This window comes from Ctenocephalides felis, unplaced genomic scaffold (assembly GCF_003426905.1).
Source record: "Ctenocephalides felis isolate EL2017-DRISC unplaced genomic scaffold, ASM342690v1 CF-g0.4_SCAFFOLD_03573, whole genome shotgun sequence".
Lineage (NCBI taxonomy): Eukaryota > Metazoa > Arthropoda > Insecta > Siphonaptera > Pulicidae > Ctenocephalides > Ctenocephalides felis.
In genome coordinates this window covers 18,420,725-18,444,121 of record NW_020539727.1, presented here as the reverse complement: position 1 = coordinate 18,444,121, position 23,397 = coordinate 18,420,725, and the positions used below count along the sequence as shown (strand labels likewise).

The 23,397-nt window shown below is 28.1% G+C and overlaps 5 protein-coding genes across 5 annotated transcripts in view; 1 reads left to right on the top strand and 4 right to left on the bottom strand.

Moving 5' to 3' along the window:
• LOC113389377 (transcriptional regulator ATRX homolog) overlaps positions 1-8,407 on the bottom strand; it is an 84,811-nt gene extending 76,404 nt beyond the window's left edge. Inside the window, 5 exon segments of the mRNA XM_026626424.1 lie at positions 4,308-4,413; positions 5,773-5,896; positions 5,970-6,325; positions 6,539-6,663; positions 8,317-8,407. Coding sequence (XP_026482209.1) covers positions 4,308-4,413; positions 5,773-5,896; positions 5,970-6,325; positions 6,539-6,540 — 588 coding nt within the window. The 5' untranslated portion in view covers positions 6,541-6,663; positions 8,317-8,407.
• LOC113389703 (glutamic acid-rich protein-like) lies at positions 7,583-13,550 on the bottom strand. The gene is made up of 3 exons (XM_026626718.1): positions 12,096-13,550; positions 8,317-8,856; positions 7,583-7,612 (listed from the first exon to the last, which is right to left on the bottom strand). Exons 1-3 carry the CDS (start codon positions 13,548-13,550, stop codon positions 7,583-7,585), a joined length of 2,025 nt encoding a protein of 674 aa, XP_026482503.1.
• A 3,683-nt stretch (positions 13,551-17,233) lies between these two features.
• Positions 17,234-18,583, bottom strand: LOC113389702 (serine--tRNA synthetase-like protein Slimp). The gene has a single exon (XM_026626717.1). It carries the CDS (start codon positions 18,563-18,565, stop codon positions 17,234-17,236), a length of 1,332 nt encoding a protein of 443 aa, XP_026482502.1. The 5' UTR covers positions 18,566-18,583.
• A 5-nt stretch (positions 18,584-18,588) lies between these two features.
• Positions 18,589-21,998, bottom strand: LOC113389124 (zinc finger protein 593 homolog). The gene is made up of 3 exons (XM_026626176.1): positions 21,797-21,998; positions 21,579-21,728; positions 18,589-18,777 (listed from the first exon to the last, which is right to left on the bottom strand). Exons 1-3 carry the CDS (start codon positions 21,884-21,886, stop codon positions 18,616-18,618), a joined length of 402 nt encoding a protein of 133 aa, XP_026481961.1. The 5' UTR covers positions 21,887-21,998; the 3' UTR covers positions 18,589-18,615.
• Positions 21,999-22,461: 463 nt separating this feature from the next.
• On the top strand, positions 22,462-23,215 carry LOC113389338 (mitochondrial import inner membrane translocase subunit Tim9-like). The gene is made up of 3 exons (XM_026626379.1): positions 22,462-22,616; positions 22,693-22,788; positions 22,986-23,215. Exons 1-3 carry the CDS (start codon positions 22,563-22,565, stop codon positions 23,121-23,123), a joined length of 288 nt encoding a protein of 95 aa, XP_026482164.1. The 5' UTR covers positions 22,462-22,562; the 3' UTR covers positions 23,124-23,215.
• Positions 23,216-23,397: the final 182 nt, after the last annotated feature.

The following is a 23,397-nucleotide window of genomic DNA, read 5'->3' as shown; positions in this document are numbered from 1 at the left end:
AAAAATTATTCAAAAGTTTCATTGTGTCAAAAATTCATGTTTGGCATTGGATACGGAATATTTACTCAAGTCAATAGAGCGTTTTGGGTCTGAATTTTTTTACTGTGCTCCAATTTGTATGAAATTATGGAATTAGGTTCATCTTACTCTCAAGTTCCAAAGTGAAAATAATTTAGACTCCTTTGACATCAAGTTACTGGCTACTGAAATTTGGTTTCTTTTTGGCGCTTTTTATCGTTTTTTGCAAATATCTCCAAAAGTATACATTTTAACGAAAATCATGCCATGAACAAAATTATATCAATTAAAATATTAATGAATCGATGTTTTATAATGTGTCCTAGAAACTATTATGATAGATATGAAAAAGCAAAGTCGTTTTTTATTTAGTTCGAGATTTAATTGTTGTATTTGAAGCCTTCTAGGAGCGAGTTTTTACATTTTATATATTTCATGGCGTTTTACAGTACTCAAAATAAGCTTTGAAAATAGTACTGTTAAAGGTCTGTTTTTTTTTTTCACTTAAATCAATTAGTTTTATGAGTGCCATTTCCACCGAAATTACAATTAATCGTATTTCATCTAGAATTAACTTGGCTCAAGAGATTCCAAAATATCATGCAAATTAGAGCACAGTAAAAAAGGTTAAAAGTTACACCATTTTTTTTTCTCTATTTACTGCACTAATTTAGTTGATCGTTGATTGAATAGTGCACATGTGAACAGGATTTGACGAATTAATTCATTTAAAATATGAACTTAAGTAATAATGTATATCAAATTATTATTAAGAATAAATGTAATTTAGATATTATTCTTACTGAAAACAATTAATATATAGTACAAGATTATTAAAATCGAAAAATTATGGGCAACATTATTGAAGCAATTATTTTGAGTGAAAAAATCATTGAAAGGTGATATTGTACCTTTACCGCGTATACTAAATATTATTTTTTTCTGAATTTGTTATACCTTTTAAAAGACTTCAATTTCCAATACGTGTATCTTATGCTATAAATCACAAAGGCAGACGATGATTTTTTGTGTGATAAATTTGGAAAATCGATGTTTTAGTCGTGAATAAACAAAACCTCATTCATTTGTACATCCACATCTACAGGTATGACTAAAAATATTAGATAACCCTTGGCATTAAAATAAATCGAGCTATTGGAAATAAATTTGTTCAATCATTTTATTTAAAGCAGTTGTACTTTTAAGATCACCCATATGGATGTATGTACATTTCGGTATAGACTGTCTAGTCCGAAAAACATAATAATTTTTAACTATCGGTAAATCAGTATCGGTTATTAAAAAAATTGAACTTTTGAATTGTAGTCATGGGTACAGGACAACGTCTGCCGCGTCATCTAGTATATATATATATATATTATAATATATATATATTCCGTAACTTAGCTTAAAGCAAAATACTACTTACACTTAGTTAACACAGCAGTTTTTCCGACAAAAATATTATCACTCGCGCCGCAGAGTATTGCTTCACATATTACTTAGGCCGGTCATTTATTCGGTTGTAATATATATATATTGAAGAAGACAGTTAAGTCTTGGGTTTATAAAATTATTTTTTGGAGTCTCGAATCCTTTCCAAGGTAGAGACCAATAATTATCTTATATATAAAAATGAATCGCAAAATGTCTTGGTAAGCGCATGACTCAACAACGCCTGGACCGATTTGGCCAATTCTTTTTTTAAAATGTTCGTTAAAGTCCAAGGATGGTTCCTACGGCGAGAAAAAATCGAATAATTGCCGGGAAAACCCTAAAAACAGCCCTTTTCTTTTTCTCATACAAACATTTTCTAACTAAAACGTAGAATCAATTTGAGCTTTATTGCTATTATATAAAGTTCATATTAAATTACAAGCACTCACTGTATACTCCTTCTTAACGATTATGCGGATTTTGATAAATATTTCTGATGTTTGTTAAGGAAATTTTCTGGTATGTTTGTGATTATGAAGTAGTGGGATGTATGTGCAATATTGTAGAAGTAAATGGAAAAAAATGTAAAAAACGACATGTCATTGTTTGCATTGAAAACAAATGAAAACTATCATCTGCCAAAAATTTCAATTTATTTATGAACCTAGACAATATTAGAATATGTATAATGAATTTATGATTATGAATAAGAAGAATGAAATGTCTACATTATTATTGCCTAAAAGCAGCTGAGATGTGCCAGAAATTAAAATAATATAAAATACAGTATATGTATGGCAGATTGAATGATACACATATGAACAAGATATGACAAATTAATTCACTTAAAATATGAAATTAAGTATTAATCAGGGCCGGACCTACCTTTAATGCGATGCACGCGAAAAATACGAGCGCACGCCTTAGGGGGCGCCAACACAAGATTCGGATATTAAATTTTCAATATAGTTTGTTTTTAATATATAATTTATTTGCATCTTTTACTAATCTTTCCACAATATTATCAAAATTCGTAAAAATTTCACTATATAACAACAAACGGAAAAGTAAAGATGAATACATACATTCGGCGCCTCACGATATCGATTAGGAGAAGTTTAAGATGCAATTTTAGATATCTTGAATAATAAAAAAATAAATTAATTTTATCCAACATGAAGTACCAATGTTATGTTTGGGTTATGTTATACAATTTCAATTTCCAATTCAGTGTGAGAATTGAGACTCATCATTTTATTAAAGCAGTTTCTACATTTAACATCACCCATATTATGAATGTACATGCATTTTGGCGTGAGAGTAGTAATTTTAAACAATAATATTATTTTTAGGTAAACGGTAAATATTAGTATATTATATTAAAAAATTGTAGACATGGGAACAGGATAACGTCTGTCGGGTCATCTAGTTCACCAATATAAATTGAACTAGTTGTAAATTGCATTTTGCCTTGGGGCAAGTTGCATGAACCAAACGTTATTTACCAAATAAACAACTGACAAATTTTACTTAAATATCTGAATCTCAATTGATCAAGTTGACTATACATACGTATAGCGGAAAGTTCATCTACTTACAACTAGTTCATTTTATATTGATAAATTATTATTGGTCTCTACCTTGGAAAGGATTCGAGACTCCAAAAAAACTTAAAGGAAATGCTATTTCCAAGAATATTTAAAATTGGTTGCCAAAAACAAAGAAAAAAGTCCGACGTTAAGTAAAGTGTAAAGCAATATTCTGCAGCGCGTGTTAACACTTTATGTTCTATGGCAAAAGATTATAACTAGTTTAGTTAGTAACGTTGATAGCTGTTTTTGTTGACTGACTTAATTGTGTAATTGATTAATAAAATAAATATTGTTTTGAGAGAGAGGAAAATTTTACAGGTTTGATGAGATTGATAAGAAAAAATTCTCTGAAAGTTTTAGATCTTATATTAACTGAAAGATATTCCGCAATTCAACCAAAGTTTTATATGGAAATAACATAGGTAAAATTCCTTTTGATTTTTAGAATTTTATAACTTAGCGACAAGTAAATTAAAATTTTGATAAGAACAATATATTTGCTTGTTTTGATCATAAATAAAAAAAATTATTAAGATAATTTAGGAAGAAAAAGCAAGAAGACAATGCGGACTATGTTAGAATTAACATTAGGAGCTAAAACTTTCAGAGAATTGTTTTTTATCTATTTGGAACCATTTGAGCCCCTGGGAGGAAGGAAATTCGAAAACATCCATATTAAGGATGTTCCAACCTAATTATCCATCCAACCTAATTATATACACCTAAGTCTGTTTTTACACGGTAGATTGGTTCCAGAAGAATCCATGTAAAAAAAAACGTGTAAAAAAAGACATTGATCTTATACAAAAATGGGTGATTTGTTCCTAATCTCTAAAACCTATTAAAATTGGTGAAAAACAAGAATTTTTAAGAACAAGAATTAAATTAGTGCTATTCACATTTGCTTTGACCAGTAAAAATTGTTTGTACGCACTAAAGGGGAATTTACTTAAATCTTTAAGCTAGTGTTCGCAAACTATCGATACTATCGATGGTTTCAGACTTTTTTCTTTCATAAATACTTTTTTGTGATATCAACATACTTCGCAAAAATTAAATTTGACAAAAAAAATTTAAGCACATAAAATTTCAAATCGTGCTAAATGGAATAAAATCGTGTAAAAAAATTAAAAATATTCAATTTTCAAACCGTGTTATATCAAAACCGTGTACAAAAAGACCGTGTAAAAACAGACTTAGGTGTATATATATATATATATATATATATATATATATATATATTATCAGTGAATTTTTTACCTTTCGTATATTTTTACGGCCTTTATTGGGACTGTCTGCGTCCGAACCAGAACCTGCACTACTGTCGTCACCAGTTTTGACTCTCCTCCTCTTCTTTTTGGTTTTTCTGCAAATTGTACAAAAGATAAAGAGACTAAAAAAAATAATTATTAATTAAAACATAAGAGACTAGAAAAAATTAACAAGTGATAAATTGCATTGTGCCTTAATGGCTGGAACTTCCCGTAATAAAAGTAATTAATAACCAACAAAAATTGATAACAATCGTTTTAAATATTTTTAAAGAAATTAATATAAATATGTACTGTAAAATTTATCATAGACGTGATATAAAAATGAAAGGCAAGAAATGTAAACATATATGAACAAAACCTAATCAAGCCGTGTTAGAATGAAGGCATCCGACGACATAATTTTTTTTATATATATTTTTTTATATTTTTAAGATTTGTTTCAAATAACGCATAAAAATATATTAATAGTTGTGCGAGTGTGCGATGGCTAAAATAATTAAAGTTCAAATTTGATTAAAAGGGGAGCCTGCTTTAGGGGCTTCAAAAAATCACATTTTTTGAGAAATTTTTAGAGAAGGAAATAAATATTTAATTGAAACGAAACTTTCAGGTTTTATTGTTATATATCTCAACATTCTTCTCAATTTTTTTCATTGAAATATATGTCATAATGTGCCGGGTACAAGCAATTTGCCGATGCGTACTGGCGTCATTTGGCGGAAAAGATGCATGTCACAATTTCCATCCGAAACATAAAAAATCAAAACAAATATATATTTTCAATAGAATAGATTCTAGTTGAACCTAAAAAATCCAGAAAAAAAAAGAGAAATTCACCAATATTTCGTAAATTGAAAAAAAATCATGTTTTTTATACAAAATTTCACTTTTGATTGTTAAAATAGTGGGTTAATTGTAACTTTTTTCAAGTCTTTTTTAGGCTCAACTAGATTAGAATTTAATATGCAATGAATATTGTCTCGATTCGATAGGACGTTTAGTTTGTTTGCCAACTTCATTAGAAAAAATCGAAAAAATTAAAAACCGAGAAATCGCGCGTCGAAGTTTTTATACATGCTTGATGCTTGCTCACTATTTATTCTGTAATTCCGAAAATAATTTGATTTTGCTTCTGAAATTTTAGGGATATATTCTTGGCTAGTTTAAAAGACATTTTTGCAAAGAATAAAAACGATTTTTTTAAGCATCTAAAGCAGGCTCCACCGTTAATACCCAGCAACTATTATATGTTTCCTTATTTCAAAAAAATAACTTTGCGCTAAAAATTTTGGTACAATCTTGAAGAGCTTCACAATTATACGTTTAAAACTGGAATAATTAAATTAGAACACTTATTGGTGAAGTATCAAGGACTATGATGATAAAAGAAAAGAAAAACAAATATTTTCTTGACCAATCTTGAAATTTTATTATCCTATGGTAGTACTTACTTGTCAGAATCGGAACTTTTATCGGAATCGTCTGAATCTTTTTTCCGCTTGGTCCTTCTCCTTTTGGTCACCACAATATCGCTATCGCTGTCTGAATCGCTCTTATCTTTATTTTCCTTCTCATCTGTAGAAAAAAATTATAAATCAAACAAATATTCTCCTCATCTTCTTGTAAAAATAGTCAACACAAAACTTACCATCAGAATCGTCGTCATCCGAGTCTTTCTTTTTCTTGATCATTTTGATATCATCGCTGTCATCGCTATCAAAACTGATCTTATCATCATTCTTTTTCTCATCATCAGTATTTTTCTCATCATCACTGTTCTTCTTCTCACCATCACCATCTTCATTATCAGACTTCTCACTTTCCATCTCCTGATCTTCACCAGACTTCTTGTCACCATCACCATCTTCATCGTTTGACTTCTTATCTTCAGCCAACTTCTCAGATTCTTCTTCCTTATCATCGGAATCTTCACTTTCATTCAATTCCTGGTTTTGGGATTTTTTACTACCCCTTGTGCGACGTTTTATAGAACCCTTGTCTGACCTATGGTAAAAAAAATGATTAGAAAACAATTTTGGATTTGACCTCGGCAGTTGTTATAAATCCTGGTTAGAGGACTTACCGGATTTTTCTTGGTCCTTTTATGCTACCAGAATAATATATAAATATTAATATAATAAATAGTCATATGGTTGAATTTTGATGATTTGTAGAAAAGTTTGTCTAAATGTAAATGAGTATATATGTTTAACTTACATGTCTGCATCCTCTTCAGATTTTTCTTTAGATTTCTTCTTCCTTGTCTTTTTATCTTCATCACCATCTGAATCTGATAGTTTTTCGGTTAGTAAAGGATCGTTTATTTGTTTTCTTTTTGCGTCCTGGAATTAATAAATTATATTAGTTTATATCTTATATATAAAAATGGAGCTCTCTTTCAAATGTCTAAGTAAAACTCGAAAACGGCTAAACCGATTTGGCCACTCTTAGTCTTGAAAAATTCGTGTTAAGCAGTAGGTTGTCCGAAAGGTGAGATAATATTTCAAAATCGCGTAGAAACGTTACATTTTTAATTTGAAAATTTTTGTAAAAGCGTAATTTAAATAAAACAATGGACGGTGGCTAATACGTCAAATGTCAAACGTTTGTGACAGATGATGTTCAATTACGTTTAATAAGATGTTTTACGTGAATATTATTTAATTATGATTAAATTGTAGCAAGTAGTTTTGTTTGTAGTTTTATTTATACACAAAAACGTTACGGATCACAAGTGTTACTAAAGACTCAAAATATCAACTTTTTTGAAATGTTAATATGAAAATGCACTTTTTGGCATATTTTTCTCAAACACGGTGCTCTGAAAGATCTCATTTGTATAATTATATACTCTCATTGGTATTTATAAAACATTTTCTAGCTTATATTATTTTTTATTTATGTTATTTAATTTCGGAACCTAAATTTGGTATCGATCAAAGAGACATTTTCTCGAATAATATTTTTCCAGTTATAATTTCCCAGAATATATCGAAAAATAGATAGTAATATATGAAAGTCCGGGGTTAAAAAAGTCCACCACCAATGTGTCAAAAACCAGTAAAGCTAAGCATTGTTTAACAACAATATTTGTAAGTAGAGGGAAAAAGATGTATAACCAGCTATAACCTTGATTCTTATGACTTTGCTATCGGGAGATAAACGGTAATCTTTGAAAATCCATAACAAAAGTATTTTCTTCCGTTGGTAGTTTTTTAGCATTAGTTAAAAATGTAATTATTTTGAAAAATACCTTTAAAATTAAAATAAGACATTAAACGTGTTTGCCACCTGGGGTAAAAAGATCTAGATAACAAATTTTTGACATCAAAAAAGCACATTTCTACAATGATGAAGTAGCTGGCAGTTTTACTGAACGCAGTCAGATAATCGTTCGTTTTAAATGTGTTATTTGTTGTTATATAATTAGTTTGATTATTATAATATAATTAATATTTGCTCAAAGTCAAATTGGACCTTCGTGCCTCGCCCTGCTCTACATATATACTTTTTATTAAATTTACTTTAATTCATCGAATGTTACTTGAAACTTTTCAAAGAGCAGGTCAAAGAAGAAATACTTAATTCATTTTCTATCTCTCCTCGCAGAAATTTGAAAACTTTGTATAAGCTCAGTAGTATTATTTACAATTATACACAAAATCTAGAATCCAAAAGGAATCTGAAAAACTTGAAACGTAATGAATAAGTCGAAAGACCAAAAAAGACTTGGATGGATTATACCATGTTTTATATAGAAAGTGTACAAAACTTCCAGACAAAATATAGACAAACTAATGGGGTTTATTGTTTTTATAATACCTCATTGTATATAGCATTCAAACAACACTTAATCCTTATACACTTAAAGTATTAATTTATTTGATTCTCTAGAAATTGTCTAGAATATACCTTACTTAGCAAAACAACGTTTGCCGGGTCAGCTAGTATATATATATATATATATATATAAATTTAAATATTATTTTTATTACCTTATCTTTCTTGCTACTTTTCTGTTTCTTCTCAGACTTTTTCTCCTTGTCCTGGTCTTCACCACCAGAAGCCTTATCACCAGATTTCTCGTCATCACCAGATTTCTCGTCATCAGAATTTTCTTCCGGTGAATTCATCATGTCTTCGATTAGCTTCTCAGGAATGTCAACACTTTCAAAATCATTACACTCTTCATTTTGGGCTTCTGCCAGGATTTCGTCGGTGCCATTTTCGATTAAAGTGTTTGCATCATCTGATGATTCGTCATGGTGCTCTCCTTGGTCTTCTTCAGCAATTTTTTCCTCTTCGCCAACTTTTTCCTCTTCGCCAAATTTTTCTTCTTGACCATCCTTTTCTTCTTCTGGATCTTTTTCTTCGTCTCCTGAATTTTTGGGAGATTTTTTTGATGGTTTCGATGCCTTTTTGTCAGAACGTTTTTGCTCCAAGGTTTTTAAATTGGTCAGTTTGTCGATTTCGTCGTCTGAGTTCTTCTCGTCGACTTTTTGCTTCTTTGCATTGGTAGAGTCTTCTTCTTGAGACTAGAAATGAAAAATAATTTTTGAGAGAATTTTTTACTTGGGTGATTCAAAGAATATTTTACTAGGGAAATTTTTTTATTCCAAAATTTTTAAACATTTTTCTCGCAATTTTTGACTATTCTAAAAATGTTGATTTTTTTTTGAAAATAATGAAATAATTCTAATAAAAAAAATTTCAAATAAATACAAATTTTCAGAATTTTCAAAAATTTCAAAATATTAGGTTGTCAAATATCTCTCTTCCGCCTTTTTGTATTATAAACCAAGAGCAAAAAAGCGGAAGGGAGATATTTGACAACCTAATATTTCATTATTTCAGATATTCTGAAATTTTTCAGAATTTTCAAAAAATTCGAAATATATCATTATTTTCGAAAAAAAAATTAAATTTTCAAAATAGTTAAAAATTGCGAAAAAATGTTTAAAAACTTTGGAATAAAAAAATAAAATTTCTAAAGATTGCAAAAAACTCAAAATTTTCATAAAATCGTATTATTTTTTTCAAAAACAAAAATATCCAAATTTAAAAAAAATTGGAAACTTGGGTAAAAATCAAAATTTAAAAAAAATATATAATTTACATAAAACGTTTAGAAAAACAATTTTTTATAACACTATTTTTATCAAAAAATGCGAAAAAATCCAAATTTTGAAAAATTTCAAATTTTGCGAAAAAATCCATATTTTCTAACTTCAAGAAAATTAAATTCACATAAAAGTATAGTAAAACAAACCTTTCATAACAGAATTTTTTCAAAAATTTTGATTTTTCTACAAATTTTGAATTTTTTTAGAATTTGGAAAAAAATTTTTAATTTTTGAAAAAAATATTGTTATGTAAAATTTGTTGCACTCAACGTTTTAGGTAAATTATTTATTTTTTTATTATTGAAAATTTTGGTTTTATTAGATTTTAAAAATCAAAATTTTCAAAATTAAAAAAATAAATAATTTACCTAAAACGTTGAGTGCAACAAACTTTTCAAAATAATATTCTTTTCAAAAATTAAAAAATGTATACAAATTTTTAAAAATTTCAAAATTTGCAAAAAAAATCTATTTTTCAAAATTTAATTTACATTAAACGTTTACTAAAACAAACTTTATATAACAAAGTAATCCGATAATGATACTGATATGTGTTTATTAACTTCCCGTAGGTAAGTTATTGTAATGGGCCGAAAATCGGAATTGAAAATTTTAACATTTCTCGACGTTTTGAAGGTTTTTGAACGTTTTGGCATACCTCAGAAAAAATGGATGTGTGTGTGTGTGTGTGTGTGTGTGTGTGTGTGTGTGTATGTATGTATGGATACAAATTTCCAGTCACGTTTTAGGGCGCACGGATCAACCGATTTGAATGGTTCAAAAAACATTCGATTCCTATTGATAGGGAAAAGAGCTGATTAGTTTTTGGCAAAGGCAGGTCCAGCCGTTTCGGAGATACGGAGCAAAGAGTGCAGAAAATAGAAATCGAATTTTTGAGAGAACGGAGTATCTGATTTGAATGATCTAAAAAGCATTCAATTAGTAATGATTGGGAGAAGTGCTTATTAGTTTTTGGCAAAGGCAGGCCCAGCCATTTCGAAGATATGGAGCTAAATATGTAAAAAATGGCAGTTTTTGAGAGAACTAAGCGTCCGATTTAAATGATTCAAAGAACTTTCTGCTTGTCTTAACAAAATAATTGATTTTGGAAAAAAAAATTTTGTTCAATTTTTTTTTTTTTTTTTTTTTTTTTTTTTTTTTTAGTTTTATCAAAAATATTTCAGATTTTATTTTTAATTCTGGCTATAGTTCTAATATACTTTACAAATATTTTCAACTCTGCAATTCAGTTTATATAATTCTCATAAATATTAGACAATGTTACAATATTTATAATAATCTATTTGAAAACATTCAGTATTCCTCGAACATTTCGGTACGGGAAGTTCCAGCAATTTGCCTTAAGGCACGATGCCATAAATGCCTCAAGACAGAATTCCACTTACAGCTAGTTATTTTATTTAACTTATGAAAATATAAGATAAAACACCTTCATCTAAATCGGACACGATGCATATATGTTTTTTGTTTGCATTTTAAAACAATAGTCTGTTTGTACACTTTTAAGCAAAACTTTCAGACAGTGTTTATTAATTATTTTCATTCCTCGATTGTTTAATTACGGTACAAGAAGTTCCAGCAATTTGGATAAAACACAATGGCATAAAATAATAGCATGTCTATATATTTATTATACATTTAGAGATACATATATTATATTATTGTATCTATCTATTTATATATTTATTTATTTTTATATCAATCAGTTGATTTGTTTACTTTTTCATCTATTTATTTATGTTTAAATATCTATTGAATTGTTTATATGTATATCTATCTGTTTATATATTGATTTGTTTACATTTTAATTTATTTATTTATGTTTTTTCATATGTTTATATTTATATATCAATATTTTATATATATATTGATTTGTTTACTTTTTCATCTATTTATTTTTGTATTGATTCATATATTTATGTATAGATTTGTTTATTTTCTTTCTATTTATTTATGTATTTATTTATCTATTTATATATCTATCTCTTTATATAGCTATTTGTTTATATATATATATATATATATATATATGTATATATATATATATATATATATATATATCTGTTTATATCTGATTTGTTTACTTTTTCATCTTTCTGTTCATTTATCTGTATATAAATATTTATTTATTGATATATTTAAGTGTTTATATATTTGTTTACTTTATCATCTATAAGATACTTTTAATTATTAATTATTGATTTTAATATTAATACTATTATTTTAATTATTATTTATTCATTTATTTATTTTATTTCTTTTCTTTAACTCCTTTTATTTTTTTTTTCTTCTTGATTTTGATTTTCAATACCAGTTTTTTTTTTAACTTATATATTGTATTGTAATCTGATTATTAAAATTAGCAGAAATAAACAAAAAACTTTATCATCTATATATTTAAATATCTTCTTGTTTATTTTTTCATCTATTTATTTAAGTATTAACTTATATATACAGATGCATATATTTTTTATCTATCTATTTATTAATAGATAATTGATTTCCAAATTTAGCTATTTATTTTTCCAGCTATTTATACATATATATATATATATATATATATATATATATATATTTACTAAAATTAACCAAACAATGCATAGCAAATAAAAAATAATGTTTATACTTACATCATCCAAAGTTCGTTTCTTTTCGGCTTCATTACAATCACCATCTCCATCACCAGATTTAGCAGTAGATTCTTTCTGAGTGCTTTCAGGATCATCATCACCCTCGGCAGCACTTTCCTTAGGCTCATCATCATCCTGTTGGGGCTCTTTTTCACCTTCAACTCCCTCTGCCGCTTTCTCACCCTCATTATCACCATTAGAATCATCTACAAGAGTCTTATCATCATTAGAATCAGAATCAGAGTCTTTACTATCCTCATTCTTTTTAATTTGGCGCAGACTTGATTTTTTATTCCTCTCATTCCGGGTCGCTCGTGTCTTCCTCACACCTTCATCATCATTCTTACTATCATCACAGTTAGAATTCTCTTTGGCTTTATCGTCATCATCATCAGTGGAAGATCCGCTGGCAAAAGATACCCGTTTGTTGACTTTAGGTGAAGCTAGGTCTTTGAGGCTTGATTTTATATCGGGTTTTGGGATGTCGTCGAATTCTGGGACAGGTTGGATTGTGGTATCAGCGTCGGAGTCGTCTTTTTCGCATTCTTCTTCGGGGGCAGTTTTTTTGCGTCGTTCTGTACGAGTTTTGCGGTAACTTTCGAACCTGGATTTTGCTAGTTCTTTGCTGGATCGGCTACGGGGGGACGTGGATTGTTGTAACAAGTTGCCTTTAGGGTCGAAGACTTTTTGAATGCGGTTTTTGTGCATGATGGTTTTGATGTCACAAGTGACGTCGTTTAGTTTGATGAAGCTGCTTTTGGGTTTGAATAAGGGGTCTGATTGGTATATGGATTGTATGGGGTTGTAATTTGTTTTAGATCTGGGTCTGAGTTTGGGTTTTGGTTTAGGTTTTTCAGGGCTTGACACATCAGTATCACTTATTACAATGACACTTTCGGTTTTTTTAGGTTCCATCAACTTTGTGATGTCTACAACTTTGATGAAACCTTTGCGGTCTTCAGTAGCTTTATTGTCACTAGTAGCTTTATCATCACTAGTAACTTTATCATCACTAGTAACTTTATCATCACTAGTAGTTTTATCATCTATCATTTTATCAACTGTGTCCACCGTACCCTCTGGTTCGGAAATAGGCGCACCATCACTTTTATCTTCCCCTGCACTATTATTAATACTGGAGTCTCCATTAGTATCACCATTGAGTAATTTCTTACCAGGTTCTTCAACAGGTATGCCCATTGATGTAAGTAAGTCTTGTAAATCTTTAGTAGACTGTGCTTGCACATCGTCCAATTTCAATTTGGCAATCGCCACCATTTTTTTAATCTTCTCATTAGCTTTGACGACATTGTCTACAGTTGACATATCAGCATAAACCACTTTAGTGTTCAACAATTTCTCAGAACTAATAGTCAATATCTTACCAATCTCCGAAACACTCCTTAGAGCATGTGTGAGAAACTCACGGGCATTATTTACTTTTTCTAAATCCATTATATACATTTTTTCTACAAGCTTCTTGTGCCAGTAAACGATTTGTTTGAGTTGCCGCCGGCACTTTGGCAGATGGAAACTGTTCGTTGATTATTTCTAGGAAAGCATTGAATATCACATGACGTTTGAAGAGTGTTTTTGTTACTCTGGTAATTGATTTATGATGAATTTGAAACAAATTATCTACATTTTCACTCGATTGTTTTTTCTTTCCCGTCAACCACTAACAACTGATGTACCAACGCTGGGAACGTTAAAACGCGAACTATTGCAAAATTGTAATGGTTCGAGTCTCGGGTAATGGCGGTCTTAGATAAATAAACATGGCGGTCGTTGGAAACTAACGCGGGAAATTCAAATTTCAAATGGACTTTTACTACATTTGTACAAATTTTATGCAATTGGGCTTAGTAATATAATATTTACATTATTATATTTTATTTTCATGTTAAATCTTAATTTTAATGTTGATATATATATATTAGTTGAGTTTAAAGTTGCATCAATGAGTTGCATGTATGAAAGTTTGAGTTTTTCATAAGTTTATTTTATATCAATACATTTCGACCAATATCCTAGCTATCATCATGTAAAAAATAACTATGATAAATGAAACTAAGTAAATAATAATAATAATAGTTCTGTTTTAAGTGTTCTATTTAGTCTCAGACATGTTCTAGATAAGATTTCAGCTAGAAACAAAATGTTTTATGATCTAATATATGGTCTAGATAGCCTCAGACATATTCTAATTAGTCTCGAAATGTTCTAGATGATCTAAGATATGTTCTAGATGATCTAAGATATGTTCTAGATAGCCTTAGACATGTTCTAAATAGTCTCAAAATGTTCTACATGATCTAAGATATGTTCTAGATAGCCTCAGATATATTCTAGTTAGTCTCGAAATGTTCTAGATGATCCAAGATATATTCTAGATAGTCTCAAAATGTTCTAGATGATCTAAAATTATGTTCTAGTTAGCCTCAGACATGTTTTTTTCAGTCTCGAAACGTTCTAGCTAGAATCAAAATGTTCTAGATGTTCTAATATATGTTCTACATAGTCTCGAAATGTTTTACCTAGAAACGAAATGTTCTAGATAGACTCAGATATATTCCATTTAGTCTCAAAATGTTCTAGATAGCCTCTGACATGTTCTAGTTAGAGAACTAGAACCAGAATCTAGTTAGTCTCAAAATGTTTTAAATGATCTAAAAGATATGATCATAGATGATCTCGAAATGTTCTACATATTCTTAGACTAGATAAGTAGTCTGAAAATAATTTGGATATTTCGAAACGTTCTTGATAATTTAAAAATGCTCTAGATGGTTTGAAAATGTTTCAGATAGTCTGAAAATATTCTAAATAGCCTAAAAATATTCTAGATGATCCTAAAATGTTTAAAATTGGTCGAAAATGTTCTCAAAATAGATTCTGAAAATGTTCTAGATGGTCGGAAATTGTTCTAAGTAGTCTAAAAATGTTTCATATAGTCCGAAAATATTCTGGGTAGTCTGTAAATGTTTGAGATTTTTTAAAAATGTTCTAGATATTCTGAAAATGTTCTAGATAGTCTAAAATGTACAATTTTAGTCGATCCAGAATATCTGGAACATTTTCAAATTGTGTAGAACATATTTGGAAACTATCTAGGACATTCTTAGACCATTTAAATTTTTTTCAGAATACCTGAACCATTTTAAACATATCTAGAACATTTACAAACAATCTAGAAAACTTTTAGATTAACTAGAACATTTTCAGACTATCTAGAACATTTTCAAAAAATTTTAAACATTTTTATTCTCCATAGAAAATTTACAGATGATCTAGAACATTTTCAGACCATCTAGAACATTTTCAAAATCTCCAGAATAATTTTCCAAAATATCTAGAACATATTTTCAGACTATATGGAACATTTTCAAAAAATCTGAAACAATTTTATTCTAAATAGAAAATTTACAGATGATTTAAAACATTTTCAGACCGTCTAGAACATTTTCAAAATGTCCAGAACATATTTCCAAAATATCTAGAACATATTTTCAGACTATCTAGAAGATTTACAAATGTTCTAGTACATTTTCAGACCGTTTAAAACAATTTCAAAATATCCAAAACATTTTTCCAAAATATCTAGAACATTTTCAGATGATATAGAACATTTTTAAACTATCTATAAGATTTTTAGATGATCTAGGACATTTTCAGACCATTTCAAATATTTTCAGACTACCTAAACTATTTTAAAATTATCTAGAACTACAAACAATCTAGAAAATTTTTAAACTATATATAAAATTTTCAGATGATCTAGAACATTTTCAGGCTATCTAAAACATATTTCGAAACTATCTAGAATATTTTTAAATCATTTAAAACATTTTAAGACCATTTTTAGAATATATGAAACATTTTCAAAATATCTAGAAAATTTTTGGACTATCTAGAACATTTTCAAAAAATCTAAAACATTTTTCGAGATTATCTAGAATATTTTCAAATAATTTAAAACATTTAAAGACTATTTTTAGAATATCTGCAGTATTTTCAAAATATCTAGAAAATTTTCAGACTATCTAGAACATTTCAATAATATCTGAAACATTTACAATCTAGAAAATTTTCAGATTAACTAGAACATATTTTCAGACTCTCTAGAAAATTTTCAAAAAATCTGAAACATTTTTGTTCTATATAGAAAATTTACAAATGATGTACAATATTTTCAGACAATTTTTAGAATATTTGCAACATTTTCGGGCTATCTAGAAAAATATCAGATTATCAAGAACATTTTCAAAATCTCAACCATTTTTAGAAACTTGGTACAAAAATAAACAGGGGTGAAAGAAAACAAAGCTATTTTTAGAATATCTACAACATTTTCAAAATATCTAGAACATATTTTCGGTCTATCTAGAACATATTTTCAGTCTATCTAGAACATTTTCAGTCTATCTAGAATATTTTCAGACTATCTAGAACATTTTCAAACAATCTAGAATATTTTCAGATTATCTAAGAACATATTTGGAAACTATCTAGAATATTAAATAAAGTTTAACATTTACAAACTAGAAAATTATCAGATTAATTATAATTTAGAACATTTTCAAAAAGTCTAAAACATTTTCAAACTATCTAGAAGATTTACAGATGATTTAGAACATTTTCAGATCATCTAGAACATTTTCCCAAAATATCTAGAACATATTTTCAGACTATCTAGAACATTTTCAAAAAATCTGAAACAATTTTATTCTAAATAGAAAATTTACAGATTTAAAACATTTTCAGACCGTCTAGAACATTTTCAAAATGTCCAGAACATATTTCCAAAATATCTAGAACATATTTTCAGACTATCTAAAACATTTTCAAAAAATCTGAAACATTTACAATCTAGAAAATTTTCAGATTAACTAGAACATATTTTCAGACTATCTAGAAAATTTTCAAAAAATCTGAAACATTTTTATTCTATATAGAAAATTTACAAATAATGTACAATATTTTCAGACAATTTTTAGAACATTTTCGGACTATCTAGAAAAATTTCAACCACTATCAACCATTTTCAAAAACTTGGTACAAAAAAAAAAACAGGGGTGAAAGAAAACAAAGCCTTGTACTATAATCTTTATTTATTTTACAAACTTCGTAAATATAAACTAAATATTTATGACATCCGGAACAACTAGTCTATCCGGATAATTCTCCAAAACACACGCAAAAACTTTCGCAAAATTAACAACAGTCCCCGAAATAACTTTAGGAAAAACATTAACCTTCCCTTCCTTATATGTAAACAACAAACGCTTACTAATATAATCATCATACATTGAAAGATGACCAACTTCCACATACTCTTGAAAATGCGAGGAAAACATTTGGAAACTCAATCTACAAGATTCACTTTTATCCAACATCCACGCCGGCTGGTAAACGACTCTAAAATGGTAATTGGTAAACGATTTATATAAATTGGTACATAAATTTTGGAGCTTCAAAAACTCTTGTTCCATTTGTTCTTGGGATTGTAAAGTCGCGGTGAATATTTGGAAGCAAGTACTTTGCGAAGGTTCCAGCAAACCTTTGTCGATGTTTGTTGAGGGTTTGTATTGGCGTCCGGAACTGTAGTAGTTTAAGGGAAACGCTGAAGGGTACAACATTAATTTGGTGTGATATGCCATAAAACTGTACAAGGATGCCGTACCGACCAAGTGCAACTTGCTAATATCTTGGTCGGAACCATCAGGGTCTTGGATTGTGAAAAATTGGTTTAGGTTTGTGTAATCTACACCGCAACCTTCCAAAATTGCACTACGTGCAAAATCCGGTAGGGTGAAGGGTATGAAATCGTGTTGATCTAAATATCTATTGACGTGGGTAATAAAATCGATTTCCAAAAGTGCTGCATCGTTCAGCAAATAGTACGAATACTGGTTCATAAAATTTAGAAGCCCTAATTTACCGCCTACGGCGGTATGGTGTTCCGATTTGTGTCCGGGCTTGTCCAAAAATGTAAAATCCACACGCGCATCTTCCAAAGGCGTCAATTCATGTAAAACATTCGGTAACCTTAACAATTGTGTTACTAAATTCTCCTGCACGGGTTGAAAACAATCCTTAAGCATTTTCAAATCATCCCTTACAATTTTACCCTGGTTGATTAATTTAGTAAATTCGTCACCGGATTTGTCGAGTGTTTTAACTTTATCGGCGATGCTGGTTCTGCACGCGTCCAATTTTCGGCGTGTTTTGTCCAAATCTTGGTACAAAAACCATAATTTTTGTAACTCCCCGAAATCTACATCAAGATGTCTGTGTTTTGCATTGTTGGTAAAGTTATCAAAATTATTTTCAAAATTTTTTAAGTCTATATAAGGTGTTAGTAGGGCGCATGTGGCCGTAGCTTTGTCTCCTGTTACGTACAAAGCCGAGGAATAAAATCTAGGTTTAATTATTTTGGTGGTGAAAGAAAATAGTTTAGACTTAAACATGGTTTTTTATAAATTTTTATTTGTTTTATTTGTTTTTTATCATTTATTGGTTATAGGTCTTCGTCTTCTACCATTTTAGGGTCGTCTTTTGAGGGTTGTGTTTCTATTTTTCGTTTTTTAGCGGGAACGAAATTACCGTGACCGGCTGCTTTTTCTGATTCTTCGACGGAATAGGGCTCCAATTCTAGGGCTTTTAGTCTTCTTTTGTGAACCTGAAAGAAACACAAAAATAGGCATATGTTTAGAAACAAACTAATTCGTGCCTTAAAACAAATTGCAGGAACTTCTCGTAACGTAATTTGATTTTTTTACAATCTAAAATTTTGTGAAAGTTTGAAGAAATTGGATATTTGAAATTCTAAAATTTTTGAAAAAAGACTTTTTTTTGAAATTTATTTAATATTAATGATTTATTTAAGTAATTGAATTTTTTTCCATTTAAATTTTTTTGCAAACTTTGAAGAAATTGGATATTTGAGAATTTTAAAATGTTTAGAAAAAAATAGGACTTTTTTTTGAAAAATTTGGTTTTTATCTTCCTGTAAAGTAATTGAATTCTTAACAATTTATAATTTTGGAAAAAATGGATATTTGAGAATTTCAAATTTTTTGAAAAAATGTACTTTTTTGGTAAACTTGATTCTATCTTCCCATAACGTAATTGATTTTTTTTTTTCAATTTAATTTTTTTTTTGAAAATTTTGAAGAAATTGGATATTTGAGAATATTTTTGAAAAAAAAGGACTTTTTTGAAGAATTTGATTTTTAACTTCGCGGAACGTAATGGAATTTTTTTCACTTTAATTTTTTTTGAAAATTTTGAAGAAATTGGATATTTGTGAATATTTTTGAAAAAATATGAACTTTTTTGAAAAATTTAATTTAAACGTAATTGAATTTTTTACAATTTACATTTTTTTGAAAATTTTGAAGAAATTGGACATTTGAGAAAATTTTGAAAAAATTTTGACTTTTTTGAAAAACTTGATTTTAACTTTCCGTAGAGTATATTATAATAGTCGCAAATGATTTTTTTGATATATCTTCACATTTCAAAGTCTTCTGAACATTTTGGCATAACTTGAAAAAAATTGATGTAGGTGTGTGTGTGTGTGTGCATGTTCGTATATGTGCGCGGATACAACTTTTCGTTGACGATTTCGAGAACACGGATCAACCGATTTGAATGATTCAGAAAACATTTTACTTGTATTGACAAATCGAAGATCTGATTAAACTTTTGCGGAGGCAGGTCCAGCGGTTTCGGAAATCCAATAAAAAAGTAAAAAAATGCCTTTTTAGGATCAAAAATGATAATTAGACATGTACATATTAAATTGTCAGATATTTTATAGAGATTTTAATATTAAGTGCAAAATTTGTTTACAAATTTATGGGTTCCGTACCAATATTTAGCTGTTAGACTACGACGCTTCGATAATTTGTCTCTAAAACAGTTACACAGTGCAATTGCCTTGAAAAAAGTTAAAAAAAATCTAAAAATTTCAAAACGTACAAAATTCATTCTCAAAAATCTAATTTTTTCAAAGTTTCAAATAAATATAAAGCTTAATTTTTTTTTTTGCTAAATATAAAGCTTAATTATTCAATTTGCCTTAAGACACAGTGCCATACACCACTAAGTTTATTACTTATATATTACATACATATAATATTTTTTTAAAATGTTATAACAACATACATATTTTAATATAATAAATTATATTAAAATTACTATATGTATATAGTTACAAATTAATTTAGCACTTCTATTCTCACTGCTGATAAAAATCACAGCAGGGATTAACGAAAGTGCATTTTAGGTTGATTTTATTTTATTTCACAATATGCTCGAATCAGAAATATGCTTTTACGTAAGTCCCAATTGTGTAAATGTTGTAAATTGTTATAAATGAATAGACAACCATCATTACTCTCTTAAGGAACAAGAGAATGAATTACTGCCTTCAAATTAGAAATAAGACGAATTATTAGATTATAAAGAGGAGATTAAAGAAATAATGATGACTTGATTTAAAATGATAATTAGAAAAATTCCTATTAGCAAAGATTTCTTATTAAAAAAAATTCAATAAAGTAGAACCTCAATGTTCTGATTGAATACACATTTTTATAATTAAAGGTATTATATATATATATATATATATATATATATATATATAATGTCTTGTATAACACAATTCCTTCATAAGTCACAAGACTATTTAATAATAACTATGTAATCTCTTTTAATTTAATGAAACAATTATTGTTTGATTCGTATCAATTAATTAAATTTTGATTAATCATATTGAATGTCCTTCAATTTCAAATAAAAATACAGTGGATTAATATACCGACTTATACTTCATCATCTTCATTTGCAAATAATAAAAAATTAATATAAAATCCATCACAAACAGAAACGACAATACTTGGGTTGTTTTCTAAAAAAGTCTTAGCTCAATTATTTAAAGAACTCTTAGTAAAGCATTAATAATTTTATAATAAACTTGTATAAAGGAAATATAAATGTAAACATCAAGTCTCTCGTGTTATTTTTTGGTTAATTGGTTTTGAAATTGTAAGGAAGGTTAGGTCCATCATGAGAAAATCAATACTGTGGATTCTTTTACTAACGTGTTAAGAATTAAGAATAAAATACATTATAAATAGAAATGACCTTAGGTTGCTTTGTAAAAAAAGTCTAAATACAAGTTTTACAAAGGGATTATTAATGTAGAAGCATTTTAAAGAGTTCTCAGTTCCAATAGCTGACTAAATAAACTGAATATTGCAACAAAAGTTGTTACAATCAATTTGTATAAAACATTTTCTAATACGTTGTTCATAAAATGTGCTGTTAATGTTGTTTGTAATACTGATGAAACAAATTACAGTCTCATTTGGAACTTTTAAGTTTATGTTAGTGCAAAATTATAGAGTGTACATTGATCTTATTTACACAGTGTATTAATCTATTATTATAAGCATAAGTATCTATTTCCCTTACCTTTGTTTTAAAATGATCCTGCAAAGCATGATCATCTATAAAATATCTGGCACAATGCAAACAATAATGTTGGGCTGATCCAGGTTTATCAAAATCAACTTCCTGATTCAATAACTTCTCTGCATTCTCTTCCTTTAAATCTTCATCAATCTACGACAAAAATAACACACAATTATAGTAAACAACTAACTATTTATTATGTCAACAAATTCCATTACCTCATCCAAGTCCTTCTTTCTGTTCCTAACCCTCCATCTGCGTTTAAGATGAGTATCACCATAATGGTACTTTTTCCTCTTGTAAACCATTTTAATTAAGTGTTTGATTAAATAAGTAATAATTAATTATTTAAAGCGTTGAGTAAAAACACATGTTGTTGGAGAAAAACGTGGAAAATGAAAGGACTTTTTGAGGTTAAAAAGTTTGCTTTTGACAGCATTCAAAATGGAGTCGTTAGGTGTGAAGTTGATAACGCGGTAATTTTGAAATTGTGATAAATAAATATTGTTTTTTGGAATTGTTTGAGGTTTTTGATGTATATGAATATACATAAGTACATATAATGCTAATATGTATATTTATATACATATTTGCATTATACTTTGTGCATTTTTTTTACCAAACTACAAGAGGTTAAAATATATTCTTTTAAAATGGAGTCGTTTGGTGTGAAGTTGGTAACGCGGTAATTTCGAAATTGTGATAAATAAATATTGTTTTTTGTTATTATTTGAGGTTTTTAATGCATATAAATATACATATATACATATATTGCAAATATGTATATTTATATACATATATATCACATTTTGCGTAAGTTTTTTTAATAAAATACTATTTATTCCCCCGAGTGCCATCTTTACCATCGTCCACCAACCATTACTACATTCATCAAACAAAAATTGACAAAAACGATTTGACATAAATTATTAATGCATTTATTAAGTTAATGAAAGAAAACTATACAAAAACAATATTTAAATCATGTCGATGCAACAAATGTCTCCAGAAAATGTTAATTCCGAGCAAATCAAATCCGTGAGTACACATAACCTAAAAATTGTACAAGAGGTATATGAAATTTGTTTAAATAATTGTGAATGTTGATTTTCAGTTCAGGGATTTTGTGATGTCTTACAATAAATTGTCGGAGCGATGTTTTGTAGATTGTATAAGTGATTTTACTTCCAGAGCTATTAAGCCTTCAGAGGTAACTATCGATTAGTATAATAATAGATGTAAGAGCTTGTTTATGAATGCTATTGATTGTGTTTATCTATGTGATTTTTGAAGTACCTGGTAATATGATATTAATATACAAGCAAACATATCGATTCTGGTTCAGCAAGTTGAGATTATTTTATTACTAGTACTAGTATCTAGTATATATCAATTGCCCTATTATAGGAAAAATGCGCGTTAAACTGCATGGAAAAGTATTTAAAAATGAACCAACGTGTCTCCCAACGTTTCCAAGAATTCCAAATGATAGCAAACGAAAACGCCATAGCCCTAGCCCAACAATCTGGACAACTACCCAAATAGTACAATTTTTAATCTAGTAGTAGTCTAATATTATTATAATTTTATTAAATAGTTATTGCTGTTACTGCCAAATACTATTATATTTAATAAAACCACATAGATATATAAACATAGACATTTATTAATTACATACATCATCATCATCTTTATCATTATCATAATTATTTATTATTATTATAATTAATTAATAAAAATATTAAAAATTTAGAATAGGCTTGTTATAAACTAGAAGGTTTACTTAATTATATAAAATATCTATTTAGTTATAATAATA

Coding starts and splice junctions, on each gene's coding strand:
- LOC113389703 (XM_026626718.1), bottom strand. CDS start 13,550: ATGGATTTAGAAAAAGTAAATAATGCCCGTGAGTTTCTCACACATGCT. Junction 8,857..12,095: donor AGAAACGAACTTTGGATGAT/GTAAGTATAAAC, acceptor TTTCATTTCTAG/TCTCAAGAAGAAGACTCTAC. Junction 7,613..8,316: donor AAAGTAGCAAGAAAGATAAG/GTAATAAAAATA, acceptor TTTTTACCCCAG/GTGGCAAACACGTTTAATGT.
- LOC113389702 (XM_026626717.1), bottom strand. CDS start 18,565: ATGTTTAAGTCTAAACTATTTTCTTTCACCACCAAAATAATTAAACCT.
- LOC113389124 (XM_026626176.1), bottom strand. CDS start 21,886: ATGGTTTACAAGAGGAAAAAGTACCATTATGGTGATACTCATCTTAAA. Junction 21,729..21,796: donor GAAAGAAGGACTTGGATGAG/GTAATGGAATTT, acceptor TTTTTGTCGTAG/ATTGATGAAGATTTAAAGGA. Junction 18,778..21,578: donor AGGATCATTTTAAAACAAAG/GTAAGGGAAATA, acceptor TGTTTCTTTCAG/GTTCACAAAAGAAGACTAAA.
- LOC113389338 (XM_026626379.1), top strand. CDS start 22,563: ATGTCGATGCAACAAATGTCTCCAGAAAATGTTAATTCCGAGCAAATC. Junction 22,617..22,692: donor ATTCCGAGCAAATCAAATCC/GTGAGTACACAT, acceptor GTTGATTTTCAG/TTCAGGGATTTTGTGATGTC. Junction 22,789..22,985: donor GAGCTATTAAGCCTTCAGAG/GTAACTATCGAT, acceptor GCCCTATTATAG/GAAAAATGCGCGTTAAACTG.